Source organism: Trichosurus vulpecula, chromosome 5 (genome assembly GCF_011100635.1).
Source record: "Trichosurus vulpecula isolate mTriVul1 chromosome 5, mTriVul1.pri, whole genome shotgun sequence".
Classification (NCBI taxonomy): Eukaryota; Metazoa; Chordata; class Mammalia; order Diprotodontia; family Phalangeridae; genus Trichosurus; species Trichosurus vulpecula.
Window position 1 is genome coordinate 218,518,914 of NC_050577.1, and position 14,596 is coordinate 218,533,509.

General features: G+C 40.5%; 1 protein-coding gene across 1 annotated transcript in view; it reads left to right on the top strand.

The window, feature by feature from the left end:
- Positions 1-14,596, top strand: part of CCDC38 (coiled-coil domain containing 38) — a 61,474-nt gene that overhangs the window by 34,566 nt on the left and 12,312 nt on the right. The window contains exons 8-12 of the mRNA XM_036760712.1: positions 1,801-1,956; positions 5,342-5,396; positions 9,174-9,237; positions 11,711-11,862; positions 13,074-13,209. Of these exons, the coding sequence (XP_036616607.1) occupies positions 1,801-1,956; positions 5,342-5,396; positions 9,174-9,237; positions 11,711-11,862; positions 13,074-13,209 (563 nt within the window). The remainder of the gene's footprint in view (positions 1-1,800; positions 1,957-5,341; positions 5,397-9,173; positions 9,238-11,710; positions 11,863-13,073; positions 13,210-14,596) is intronic.

A 14,596-nucleotide genomic window follows, 5' to 3' on the forward strand; every position in this document is an offset into this window, starting at 1 on the left:
AATTTATCTTGCCCTACAAGAAAGGAAGGGAAAAGGAGATGAGAGGGGAGGGGGGTGATAGAGGGGAGGGCTGACTGGGGAACAGGGCAACCAGAATATACGCCATCTTGGAGTGGGGGGAGGGTAGAAATGGGGAGAAAATTTGTAATTCAAACTATTGTGAAAATCAACGCTGAAAACTAAATATGTCAAATAAATATTATCTGGCTTGTTTTCTAAAAAAAAAAAAATGTTTTGATAGCATTCACTTGTAAATCCATCTGGTGCTGAGGATTTTTTTTTCAGGTAGCTCGTTTATGTCTTGTTCAATTTCCTTTTCTAAGATAGAGTTATTTAGTTATTCTGTTTCCTCTTCTGCTAATCTGGGCAATTTATATTTTTGTAAATATTCATCCATTTTCCTTAGATTGTCAGTTTTATTGATATGTAATTGGGCAAAATTACTCCTGATAATTGCTTTAATTTCATTTTCTTTGGTGGTGTATTCACCTTTCATTTTTGATACTGGTAATCTGGTTTTCTTTTTTTAATTCAAATTAACCAAAGGTTTGTCTTTTTTATTGGTTTTTCATAAAACACATAGTAGGATCTTAATAAATGCTTGTTGATTGATTGAAGAGGGCAATTAGCACCTGAAGGGATTGGGCTAGGTCTCAGGGGTGAGGAACCTGCAGCCTCAAGGCCACATATGGCCCTCTAGATCCTCAAGTGTGGCCCTTTGACTGAATCCAAATTTCACAGAACAAATCCCCTTAATAAAAGTATGTGTTCTGTAAAACTTGGACTCGGTCAAATGACCACAACTGAGGACATAAAGGCCACATGTCGCCTCGAGGCTGCAGATTCCTCACCCCTGGAGGTCTCCTATAGGATGAGTATATTCATGAGGCCTAAAACAAACAGTTGTATCAATCAGAGTCCTGGGTGACCAGGGAGGGCTTTATAAAGAAGGCAGCATTTGGAAGCCATTGAATGGGAGACATATGATGACAACAGGGGCAAGGAAGAGTCCAGTTTTGCTACTGTATAGATGGTGGGCTGGTAGCACAACATGAGGCTGGGAAAGGGGCCTCAGCTCCAGAATTTAAAGTCTTTTGAACACCAGAAAAGGGATTTCGACTTGACTGGCAAGTCATGGTGTTGTTCTTGTTGTTCAGTCCCTCATTAAGTTTCATGTTACTATTGTTATTCAGTCATTTCAGTCATGTCTGACTCTTCGTGAACCCATTTGGAGTTTTCTTGGCAAAGATACTGGTGTGGTTTGCCATTTCCTTCTCCAGCTCATTTTACAAATGAGGAAACTGAGGCAAACAGGGTGAAATGACTTGCCCAAGGTCACACAGCTAATAAGTGTCTGAGGCCATATTTGAACCCAGGAAGATGGATTTTTCTAACTCCAGGCCTTGCACTCTACCTGTAATGATAATAAACTTTGCAAGTGGATTCTGAGCTGTCAATGGGACATCCAAGTGGAGGTGGTCCTATGGCCATTTGGAGTTGCAGGTCAAGAGCTAAGAAGAGAGGTCAGTCTTGGAGGTATGGATTTGGAGTTACCAGTACAGAGGTGGTTGAAGGCATGGGAGTGAATGAACCTGCCATAGCAGAGGCAGTCAAAAAGAGAAGAGAAAGATCCTAAGGAAGCACCCATAGGGAATGCTCACATCAAGGAGGGCCAGTAAGGAGCAAGTAGAGATAAGAGAAGGCTTGGTATCTACATCCTACAACCTGTAACTAAAAGTTATAACACATGTCTGTCTATCTGGTTGTCTCTCTCTCTCTTTCCCACCCGCCTCCTTTTAGGGCCACCACTTCTTCCAAAGGGTCAATCATCCAGGGAAAACTTCAACACACTCAAGATATCAAATGTGGAAGACCCTGGCCGTGTAAGAAGTTTTCCACCAGAGTCTGGAGGGTCTGAAGGGGCTTTTCCCTCCCGAAGAAAGAAAAACTTAGAAGGTAGCCATCTCAAAGCCTGGGAAAGGGACCTGTGCTTTCATCAGAGGATCAAGATCAATAATGATTGTTAGCATATGGATCGTGTCTACACTAGCCAGATGAAATGCTCTGCTTATACGTGAAAGGGGGTGAGGGGGTAAAGGGAGGGGAAGAAGGCTTTTGAATCTTGAGTGCTCAAAGGTCTCCAGCAGTACCATAGGGCTGTGAAGGGAGAAGAGAAGGGGGCAAGAAGTGATGGGCTTCTAAGGCCAACGATACATACAGTTTCTCACTTCCCAGTTTCTGGCCTGAGTTTAATTGTAGGTAAAGATGTTCCTTGGTAAGTCAGGTCCCAACGTCTGATCTTTTGTTTGTTGTCTTTGTTGAGGGGGGAGGAAGGGGAGACAGAGAGTGCATTGATAAATAGTTGGGCCTTGACTCAGGGAGGCAGTTGGTGAGTGAGAAGTTATGTATCTCCCACATCTGTTATTATTTATTCATTCTGAAGCTAGGTGGCACAGTAGATAGAGTGCCAGGTCTGGGGTCAGGAAGATCTGACTTCAAATCTAGCTAGCTTCAGATACTTACTAGTGATGTGACCCTGGGAAAATCATTTAACCTCTGTTTGCCTCAGTTTCCCCATATGTAAAACAGGAATAATAATAACATCTACTTCCTAGGATTGTTGGGAGGATCGAGTGCTTAGCACAATGCCTGGAACACATTAGGTGATTAATAAATGATAGTTATTATTGTTTCTATTATAATTCAGCAAGCATTTATGAAGCACTTACTATTCACAAGACTAGAAAAAGAGAAACCTATATTTCAGATATATTCTGTCAGCTGCTTGTGCCTCTTCCTTTCCCGCTTCCCAAATATCCCTTATATACTTCCTTTCCCTTTCACCTGGATTTCACCTGTAATAATCGGGAGGAGGGCAAAGGGAAGGAGTGTAGGTCCACAAAGCGTACGATCTTCCTTCCCGTATCCCTAATCTTAGATCAAAAGGTCTGACTCCTATTTAGGAGATCAGTTATAAGGTGCGCCCATTATAGAACATGCATATATTCTCAAAAAAAGATATAAGATAATTAGATGCTAATTTTATGATGATAACATGCTTCTGCTGCATCCTCTATGTCACATATCAAGGTTTGATGGAGAAACCTTAGTTACTTAAAATTTTGATTATCTATACAAGGTGTTCCTACAGTCTGGACACATAGGCAAAAATGCATATTTTCAAGAAATGAAATGAATGAAATTTTTATTTAATTGGAATATTAACAAATAACATCTTCAATATGATTTCCATCATTTGTGATGCAAAGTTTGATGCGCTTTGCAAGATTCACGTGAACTCGATGCAATAACTCCACATTGCAGTCAATTGCCTATGTGTCCAGACTTTAGGAACCTGTATTTAAAGAGAAGTAACATGGCATAGACAGAGAAATTGCCTCAGAACCAGGAAGACCTGAGGTCAAGTCCTGACTTTGATCCATGCTAGTTGCATCACCCTGGGCAAGTTACTATGAGATTCTCTAGGATTATAAATTGCAAAGTTAGCACTGAACTCCATTGGTAAAGAGAGTTTCCTTATCCAGGGAACTCCCTGTACTAATGAAATTGCAGCTCCAGTCCTTATCTTATTATTTTATTCTTGGGATTTTTAAACCTTAGATCTAATAACAAATAAGTCCTGCTGGAGAGAGCAGGGAAGAAAAGATAAAAAAATTGGTGTTCAAAGGGCAGTTAGGGGGCTGCGTGAGGTCACGAGGCATCTTGGGAACAGAGGAGGGGGGTGATGGAAGAGAGATGAGCGATGGTGCCCAAAACCCCAACATTATCTATTTCATAATTTTGCCTAGGACCAACTCTGAGCCCAAAAGTGGACAATTTCAGGCTTGGGTTTCCTTGTGGCCAATCTACTAGTGAGGAATCTGTTTTAGTAAAATATATATAACCCCCCTCCCCAAATAACTATTTGGTCTAATTTTGTTGTTTAGTTACTTTAGTTATATCCGACTCTTGGTGACCCCATTTGGGGTTTTCTTGGCAGAGATACTGGAGTGGTTTGCCATTTCCTTCTCCAGCTCTTTTGACAGATGGGGAAACTGAGGCAAACAGCGTGAAGTGATTTGCTCAGGATCACACAGCCAGTAAGTGTCTGCGGCTGGATTTGAACTCAGATCTTCCTGACTCCAGGCCACTGTGCCACCTAGCAGTCTTATATTAAGAATGTGAATTCCTTGAAGGCAGGAAGTGTCTCATTTTTTGTACTTGTAACCCCAGCAGCTAGCATGAGACCTGGCACATAGTAGGTATTTAATAAGAATATGCATGTGCTGGCATCAGGACCAGCACAAAGATAAATAACATATACTTTCTGACCTTAATTGAGGAGCTTGCAATTCAGACGGAGGTGGTAAGATAGTTAGGCAAAACTATAATTCACTTAAACTATAAGTTCATCAGAAAACTGATATAGTGGAAATAGTGGAATGGTGGAAAGAGGGCTGGATTTGGAATAGTTCAAGTCTCAGCTTTGCCATTTAGTAGCTGTATGACCTCGGGCAAGTCTTTGGTCTTCTTCAGGTCTTAGTTTCCCCATTTGTAAAATAAGAGGGTTGGATTGTCCCAGCTCTAGGTCTCTGATCCTCTGACCTCTAAGGCCCCTGTAAAGCTATGATCATGTGAAAGGTACAAATGGAGAGGAACAGTCTGAGAGAAGGCTGGAAAAAGATGTATCAGGACCTTGAATGCCAGGAGTTTGGAGTTTATTTGACAGGTGATAGGGAGCCATGGAAGGTTTTTCAGTTGGGTAGGGGTAGCAGAGGGGAGGTATGCCACAGTCAGACCTACATAATAGGAAAAGAGAATATAGAAGCAGGGAGACCAGTTAGGAACTCTTTCAGTAGTCCAAGTGAGTAATAATGAAAGTCTGAACTGGGGGGTGAGGGCTTGAGATGGGGGTGACAACGGGGAGAGAAAGGAGTCAGGGAGATAGAATTGACAAGACTTGGCAATTAGATGTGTAGGAGAGGTGACAGGGAGAGGCAGGATCAAATCCTCGGATACTAGCTATATGACTCTCGTCAAGACTTATGGTACTCTAGGTTAGACCTCCTGGGTCTCAGTTTCCTCACTTGTAAAATGAGAGGGTCAGCCTCCATAACCTCCAAGGATCCTTCTTAGCATTAAGTCAACCTCTGATCTTATGAGGAAGTTAGCTTTTAGCTTATGAGGAAGTTAAGCTTTAACTTATGTTCTATGCAGTAACAAAATGCCATGAATATATCCACACAGAGAATGCATATCAGGAGTCTAGTGACTATAAGTTTTTTTTAATTGTATTATTTTTTTCCTTTAAAAAAAACCTCACAAACCAACCTCCGTGAAGAAGGAAAAAAGTCCAAAAAAAGCCCATTTGAAAAAAAGAAACCGACATCACCAAAGTAAAGTATGAAATTAATTACCTCTCTTGAAATAGTTAAAACTGTTATCAGAAGTCCATACCAAAAGACTATGAGGCATGTGGTTGTGTATAAAAATCCATCTTGGCAAATCTGTCAGGGCTTGTATACCCCTAGCAAAGCTTTAGGGAGCCCACGGTCATCTCCCTGCCATGATGAGGCGTTAAAGTGTGATTTCAGTTCAAGCTATATTGGAAGGAGGGAACGAGTGAAGACACAACTCTGAAGTGGGATAGGGTGAAATTCAGAGAATTCAGGGTACGTTGCCTTGGGCTCTGTTACTGGGAAGCAAGGTCACATGGTGAATCCAAAGGGCCAAAATGGGGAGGGAAGAAGCTTTGGACCAGTGATACTACAGAAAGAGACTAGATCATGCAGTGGAATGTGTCCTACATCGGGAGTGAGAAATCCTAGGCTTAAATACCACCTCTCCTGCTGATTACCCATGTGACTTTGGGCAAATCACTCGTTTCCTTACCTGTAAAATAAGAGGACTGGTGTAGATTACCTCTAATAAGTACTTTTCCAGCTGTTGATCTGTGACCCTATGATCCCATGATATCAGATTCGGTCTAGTATGGCTCATCAGATTTTTTTTTTCTGCTGATCTCATTTCTCGTGCTGAGATAGAAAGATAATAAGCATTTCTTAAGTACTTACTATGGCAAAAGCACTATGCTAAGCCTTTTCCAAGTGTTATTTCATTTCATTTCATATTCACAACCTTGAGAGATAGGTGCCCCTATCCCCATGGGCTCTCTGCTGTTCTCCACTGCCTCCCAGTGGAGAGTCCTTGGCATTGCCCTGCCCCCCGCCCCCTGCCTGTAACCGTTTCTGTCATTCAGCATAATCTTTCTCCTTTTAACAATGTGGAGGTCTTCTTACCTTGGAGAATGTACCCCTTCCCCTCCTACCTGTTGCAGCTCTGGGTTCTGCACGTCCCAATTAGCAATAACTTCTCGATGAGGGTACACTGGTCTCTTTTCCCAATGCTTCCATCATCCTTCCAAGGACTTAACCTAAGCAGGATCTGCTTCAGGGACTGCGACAAATATCAGGTTCATGGACCTAGAGCTGAAGCGGACCTCAGAAGCTATCTACTCCAAACTCCTCATTTTACAGATGAGGAAACTGAGGCCCATAGAGTTCAAGTCACACAGGTAGTAAGCATTTGAAGCAGGATTTTTTTTTTACATTTTTTTTGAGCGGGGAAAGGCAGGGCAATTGGGGTTAAGTGACTTGCCCAAGGTCACACAGCTAGTAAGTATGTCAAGTGTCTGAGGCCATATTTGAACTCAGGTCCTCCTGACTCCAGGGCCGGTGCTCTACTCACTGCACCACCTAGCTGCCCCTAGAAGCAGGATTTGGAGGCTGTTCCTCTTGACCCCAGGTCCACTGACACCAAAGCCCAGGCCCCCTACCTCCGTACTACATTGTTCAGGTTTGGTAAACAAAAATAACAGACTCAGAGAAAGAGAAATGTGGGTATAAGTATGCCAACATGCATAATACTTATGTAGTGAGATACATTGTTTATTCAATAGATAGTAATTCAACAAGCATTTAAGTGCCTACTACGTGCCAGGAGGGTAGGTAGGTGACTCAGTGGATAGAGGGCCAGTCCTGGAGTCAGGAAGATTCATCTTCCTGAGTTCAAATCTGGTCTCAGACACTTACTAGCTGTGTGACCCTGGGCAAGTCACTTCACCCTGTTTGCCTTGGTTTCTTCATCTGTCAAATGAGCTGGAGAAGGAAATGGCAAACCACTCCAGTATCTCTGCCAAGAAAACTACAAATGGGGTCATAAAGAGTAGGACATGAATAAAAAACGACAACAACAACAAATGTGCCAGGAATTCTGCTAGTCTCTGGGGATGCAAAGAAAAATGAAATGATTCTTGTCCTCAAGGAACTTAGATAAGAGAATGTACGTTTGCATATTTGTGGATTTGTGTTTGGATTCTCCAAGCTCCTTGTACTATCTCCCTTGCTCACACAGAGGTGCTTATAGGTTGAGAAACACTACAAAATGCATTCTGAAAGTGCAGAGATCACTGTGGACTGGAGGAGTCAGGGCTATTGCTAGGGTGTGTAGATCAGTGCTTAGGCTCAGGGCGTTGACATCCAGGGGGTGCAAAAAGTTTAAAATGATTTTTAAGTGTCATACTGTTTAAAATCTGTGACATTTCCTTGTCGACAGCATATACATTCCTCAGTAGCCAGCTAGTCTAACTCATGCCTAAATACAAATCTTTTCCGTAGCATCCCCAAGTGGTCATCCAGCTCATGCGTGGAGACCTCCACTGAGGGGGGAACTTATAACCCAGTAGAGCAGCACGTTCCATTCTTAGATAGTTCTCATTGCTGAGAAGTTTTTCCATGCTTCATTGTACTTGTTTCGTCATGTATTTCTGGGGGCCATATTTTATAACAGAAATCATGTTGGCTCCAAAGTCAGAGGTTTGGGTTTGGATACCTATTGTTTCTGTGACCTTCACAGGTCACTTACCTTACTGTAAAATGAGCAGGAAGGACTAGATGGCCTCTGAGGTCCCTTACATCTCTACATCTGTAATCTGATTCAGTCCTTTCAAGTAGACTATAAGGTACTTGAATTCAGTGACTACAACTTACGCTTATTTTTTAAATTAAACTTTATTTTTTCAATTAATAAAAATCTCATTTTCCTGCTCTCTCATTTCCACCGTTCTTGGGGGAAAAAAATTAAACCCATGTAACAAATACTCATAGCTAACAAAGCTAATTCCCCCATTGGCCATATCTAAAAACATATGCCCATTACCTCTCTGTCTGGAGGTGGTAGCTTGTTTTATCGATGCTCCTCTTAGAATCATGCATTGTGATCAGAGTTTCTTAAGTGGATCAAAATTGTTTGTCTTTACAAGCTGTTGTTATTGTATAAATTGTTCTGCATGTTCTGCTCACTTCACTCTGCATTAATTCATATATTTTCCCCAAAACTGTCTTTTTCGTTTTTTCTTATATAGCACAATAGTATTCCATAAACCATAATTTATTGAGCTATTCTCTAATTGATGAGTACCTCTTTTGTTTCTAATTTCTTTGCCATGACAAAAACAGCTGCTGGAAATATTTTTATGAGCCTTTTTCCCCTTGTTCTTTGATCTCTGTGGGGCATAGCCCTAATAGAAGAATTAGTAGGTCAAAGGATATGCAAAATTTGGTGACTTTGGGGGCATAGTTCTAAATTGCTTTCCTGAATAGCTGGACCAATTCACAGTGGTCATCAATAGAGTACTAATAGGCTAGTGCTTTTCCTTCTTTTGATCAACTTTGCCAGTCTGTTGGGTCTGAAAGAGAACTTCACATCTCTTTAGTTTGTATTACATAATTTTTAATGATTTAGAGCATTTTCCCCATATAGCTATTGATAACTCTTGCATATTTTATAACCACTGCTTTTTATGGTACTTCACACAGATATGGGTGAGTAGAAAGCAGTCAGTACCCAGGCCCATATGATGTGATCAATATTTGGTTGATGGATAGATAGATAGAATTGAGGACATATTGAGTCATTGTGTCCCTAAAAGACAAGGCAAGCTGCTGAAATGATGTTCCTTCTTAGAATCCAATTCCTAAATGAAATTCTACTCCTTGGCTTTTTTTCCACCAAAAAAAAAACTGCTGGGGAAAAAAATAACAATACAAGATAAGTGGAAAAAAATGAGATGGAAGAGGCAGAAGCTAAATTTTTCTTTTTCTTTTTCTGGACAGGGCTGCAAGTGTTAGTTCAGAAGACAGCTTGGATTTTGGGATTGATGACGCAGAGTGCGATTTGGTAACCAAAAGATATTTCTTGATTTATTTAAATATTTTTTTCAGTGGAAAAATCATGGACACATGTCTTCTTTTAAAATCTTGACTTTTGGGAATTTCAAACACTTCTCAAACTTTCCTTAAGGTTATATAGACACCCTCTATTTACATATAATTATAACATTGTTATCAGGACACACCTAGATGAAATGCATTTTTTAGGAGGACTACAGATTACTGAAAAGTGATCTTTCCATAAAATATGAGGGCCTAAGAAACACACTTCCCAGCTTCCTCTTCCCATAAGCCCCTATTTTCCTATTTTTTTTTACCAGACTTCTTATCTCTCTCTTTTTTTTCCTTATGTCTTAAACTCAGTGTATTAAAAGGTTTGGGGCTTGAAGGAACCATAGATGTCATCTAGTCCAATCTCTTCATCTTACATATGGGGAAATGAGGCCCAGAAACATAAATTGACTTGCTTGAGGTCATACACATACAGGTTGTTCCTAAAGTCTGGACACATAGGCAAACTGCATATTTTCAAGAAGTGAAATGAATGAAATTTTCAACCACATTTTATTTAATTGGAATATTAACAAATAACATCTTCAATATGATTTCTATCATTTGTGATGCAAAGGTTGATGTGCTTTGCAAGATTCACATGAACTCGATGCAATAACTCCACATTACCATCAATTTTCCTATGTGTCCAGACTTTAGGGATACCCCATATTAAGTGGCACCACTAGAATTCAAACCCAAGCTTCCTTTTTCCCTTTTCTTTGTTACTTTCCCTTTCATGTGGTCCCTTTATTTGATTGACAGATATCTATTGAGTACCCACTATGTACAAGGCACTATGCTAGATACTGGTATTGTGAAGGCTGTCCCTACATGTAGCATGGGGGTGTTGTGTGGTTTAAAGGGATGTTAAATAGACATCTTTAGCCTCTTATCTCCCCATCCTTCTCCAAGGGAGACTTTAATTCCTGCCAGCAGGAAATTCTCTCTCTCTGTCTCTCTCCCTGTCTCTCTCTCTGTCTCTCTCTGTCTCTTTCTCTGTCTCTCTCTGTCTCTCTGTCTCTCTCTCTCTCTCTGTCTCTCTCTGTCTCTCTCTCTCTGTCTGTTTCTCTCTCTCTGTCTCTCTGTCTCTCTCTGTCTCTCTCTCTGTCTCTGTGTCTCTCTCTCTGTCTCTCTCTCTCTCTCTGTTTCTCTCTCTCTCTCTCTCTCTCTTCCTCTTTATCTCTCTCTCATTCTTGCCAACTCCACTCCACCCCCTGACACAGGTGCAGGGCATTGTTCTCCATCAATAAGGAGAGAGTCCCAGACCAATGGGTTTTGGGACTGTGGTTACATTTGAAATACAAGGACAAAACCCCAAACAGTCCCTGCCCTCAAGAAGCTTAGATTCCTCCACCCTTTTCTCCTCCATCCCTTTCCGTATTCACTATTTGCCCTTCCTTTATTCCACCTCTATTTCCTTCCTCTTTCCTTTTTCCCTTGTATGTGTTATGTATATATTTTTATATGTACGTATAATCCTCCCACCCCCAAAAACATAAGCTAGAGTAACCAGGTGGTGCAGTGGATAGCACTTTGGACCCAGAGTAAGGGAGACGTGAATTCTAATCCTGTCTTAGATATTTCCTATCTATACAACTCTCAGGCTGTTTTCATCATTCATACAATGGAGATATTAATTAGCATGTACCCTGCAGAGCTGCTGTGAGGATTAAATGTGATAAGATATGTGAAGGGCTTAAATGCTATCTATTTTTTTTTTTATTATTTGAGGTTAGAGACGGTTTCATTTTTGGTTTTGTATTCTCAGAGTCTAGCACAGTCCCTGGCACATGGTAGGTGCTCAGTCAGTGCTTAGGGGCAGGTAGGTGACACAGTGGATAGAGTGCTGGGAAGACCTGAGTTCAAATCCAGCCTCAGATACTTAGTAGCTATGTGACCCTAGGCAAGTCACTTCACCCTGTTTGCCTCAGTTTCCTCATCTATAAAATGAGTTAGAAAAGGAAAAGGCAAACCACCCCGGCATCTCTGCCAAGAAAACCCCAAATGGGGTCTTGAAGAGTCAGACACAACTGAAAAATGACTGAATAGTAACAACAGCAAAATCAATGCTTATTGATTAACTGATGCTCTCCATATCTGCCTTTTTTTCCTCCTCCCTGTTGTTCTCTCTGCTTTTCCTCACCTTTTCTCACTCCCCCACTTTGGGAAAGTTTCTTGCCTGACCTTGACTACCCTTTCAGAATCCAGCCTCTTCTTTACATGACTCCCCATCCCTGACCAGTACATCTCCTCTGTACCACCCTGGTTTCTTCCTCCATGTTCTTTTATCACCCATCACCAGGCCCATGTTCCTTCACCCTACTGACATCTTAAGCTTTTTGTAAAAAGCCTGAAGTTAAGTGGGTGCTTTATGGGGTGGGTTTTTAAAGAGATGCACAACATCATGTCTTTTAAAAATTGGTTAGGAACCAGAGCTTTACTTCAAAGAGCCAGAAGAGTTACTTCATGTCCTCACCGAGCTGGAAGAACAGAATCTTACTTTGGTACAATATTCGCAAGATGTTGATGAAACCCTGGACGATGTATCAAAAAGAGAAAAAGTTATACAAGATAAAGTGTAAGCCATCTAACACAGGGAAGGAATTTCTAAGTTTGGTCCCAAATTTCTCATTTTTATCTAGGGTTGGGTTTTTTTTTTTGTTTTTTGGTTTGGGTTTTTTTTTTGGAGTTATTTTAAAAAATCTAATAGGGTTAGAAACTGGACCTATGATTTGATTCCTATAGGGAACTCCCAGAAGAGAAAGCTTTCTCTGCCAATGCAGGTTACTGGCACCTTGTCTCCACTTATAGTATTATAAAGTTATGTGGGGCACTGAGAGGTTATGTAACCTAGCCAGGGCTACAAGACTTCATCATCTTGGCTCTGAAACCAGCCTCTAGAGACCACATCACACTCCCTCTATGCGCTGTGCCTAAACTGCATATAATAATTATAATGGTTATTTGCAGAGACTGGGGATGGGGGTGCTATCTACAGATGTGGAACATTGTGTATAATGTCATTTTTTTCAATGTGTTGATATTGCTGAATTTTTTTTTTTAAATAAAATTCTTTCTTATAAGAGATGTATTTCTGGCTGGCAGAGAGGAATGGATACAGGGGACAAATCTAGGTGATGTAAGGACTAAAGATATCAAAATGTATTTTTAATGAAAAAAACAAAGGAAAAACATCTAGTGGTTAGTGAAGGTCCTAGTGGGAAAAGAGTAGTCAGGGTTTCCCTAATGAAGGGTAAAGACACTATATATAACCTCTTGGGAGGTATGTCTTCTTCTGGGAGTGTGGTGACGGAGAGCATGCCAATACTTAAAACAAACCCACCAATTGCTACCAATGCTTCTGATTTGTGTGGGAAAAGACGAGGTCACCAGAAGTCCTAGGCAGGAAGGTGGGGTTCAAGTGGTGATATTTTTATCATTTCTTCCTATTAAAGATTGGGACCTCACCATGTAAAGTGAATGGATGGCTATGTAGATGGCACACAAGGTGTGTTTTTATGGACTACAGCTTCAGAAATACGGGAGGCACTCTTATCTAATTGGCTGAGTTTGGGAGACCTTACTCAATTCAACCATCCATTCATGAACTATATGTTAGGGTGCAGCAATTTCTATGTCTAGTTAATCTAGTTAGTTCCTTCTTGTTATTTCCTTTGGTTTTTTTAGGTAGAAGGTGAGAGTTTTTATTTTTGTCCCCTAGTTCTGGGAATCCACCCTATTAAAGCTCTGTATTTACTCTACACTGTGTTTTTTCTTCTTTTATAACAGGAATAGTAGCATAGAGGCTTTACTGGAGCAAAAAGAAATGCTTAAGAATAACTGTGCTCGAGAAGAAGAGAAAGCAGCAGAATTGGAATTAAGATCGAGGCTATTTAGTTTTGGCGAGTTTAATTCAGAAATTCAGGTAATGGTTTAGCTTCTAATTCCTGTATACAGTTATCCCTTCCACATTGCTGGGGGAGGAGGGGGAGCTTAAGACATGGCACTGCCTCTCTGCCCCAGCATTTTGGAAAATCCTGGTAAAATGTTTTGGCCCATCCCTTCAGACCAGAGAAGAAGTCTGAATTTTTTCTTTTTCTTTTATGGGCTATTTACAATTCTTTGTTGGACAATTTGGGTTGAGTATTTGGTCATAGGCTTTGTGTTCTTTGCTGGCCTTCGCATGTCACCTGTGGCTTCCACAAAACTCCCCCCAAATTCCCATTTCATTTATTATGCTGACCTGTGATATATCAAAACCTGAGATATGGAAGAGATAACTGTATACACAATCTTGAGAGCTTTGTATAATAGCTTGGAATCAAAAAACTTGGTTTCAAATCCTAGCTCTTGCCTCTTACTATCTGTGTTATCATGAGCAACACTTTCCTGGATCTCAGTTTCCTCAGCTGTAAAATGAGGGGGTTGGACCAAATGTCTTTGAAGTAGCTTCCAGCTCTTCTGAGAGTTCCCTATGGGAATGAGGTCATAGGTTTATGATCCTATGATGATGTGGGGTTTAATGAACCCCCAAATCTACCTTTGATAAAAGAGAAAGGAAATTATCTTGGTTCTAAAGTTTTCCATGGGTAATCTAGATAGCCACAAGAGAATTGATTATAATTATATATATGATGGTAACATGTTTGAGAGTCTACTTACATGAGTGTGAAATATGCAAGCCTATGGATTAGTACTCTTCAAATATCTAACAGTAATTAGAAGAATGACTTTTGTTGGAAAGTTTTTTCCTATGAAATTGAATTTCTCTTTAACCCAGGAATGGGGCCCATCTTTATTCCTTTTTTTTAAAAAAAAATTATAATTGTATTTTAATATAATTGGATTTGCTTTATATTCCTATGTATTTTACTTTATGCATTTAAGAACATTATTCTGAAAAGGATTCCATAGGCTTCACTAGACTGTCTAAAAGGTCCATGACACAAAAAGGCCAGTAGCTCTGCATTTAATCAGGCTGTATCTGGCAGCTTTGGTTTTCAGACCTCTAATTAGAGGCAATGTTACTTTCCTTGATAAAATTGTCAAAGGGAAAGTGATTTTCTTCCCTCATACGACTAGTCACATTTGAACAGATATATTTTTTCTATTCCAATTCAAATCAGTATTATTTAAAACATACATATAAAAGGGAGGCATCAGTGGTACTGTGACCAGGATGGATTTAGACGCAGAGGACTGGGGTTCCTATCCTAACTCAGCCACTCACTCCTTGTGTGACCTTGGACAATTATATCACTTTTCTGGGACTGTTTCCTCATCTGCTATGAATTAGATGAACTCTGAGGTTC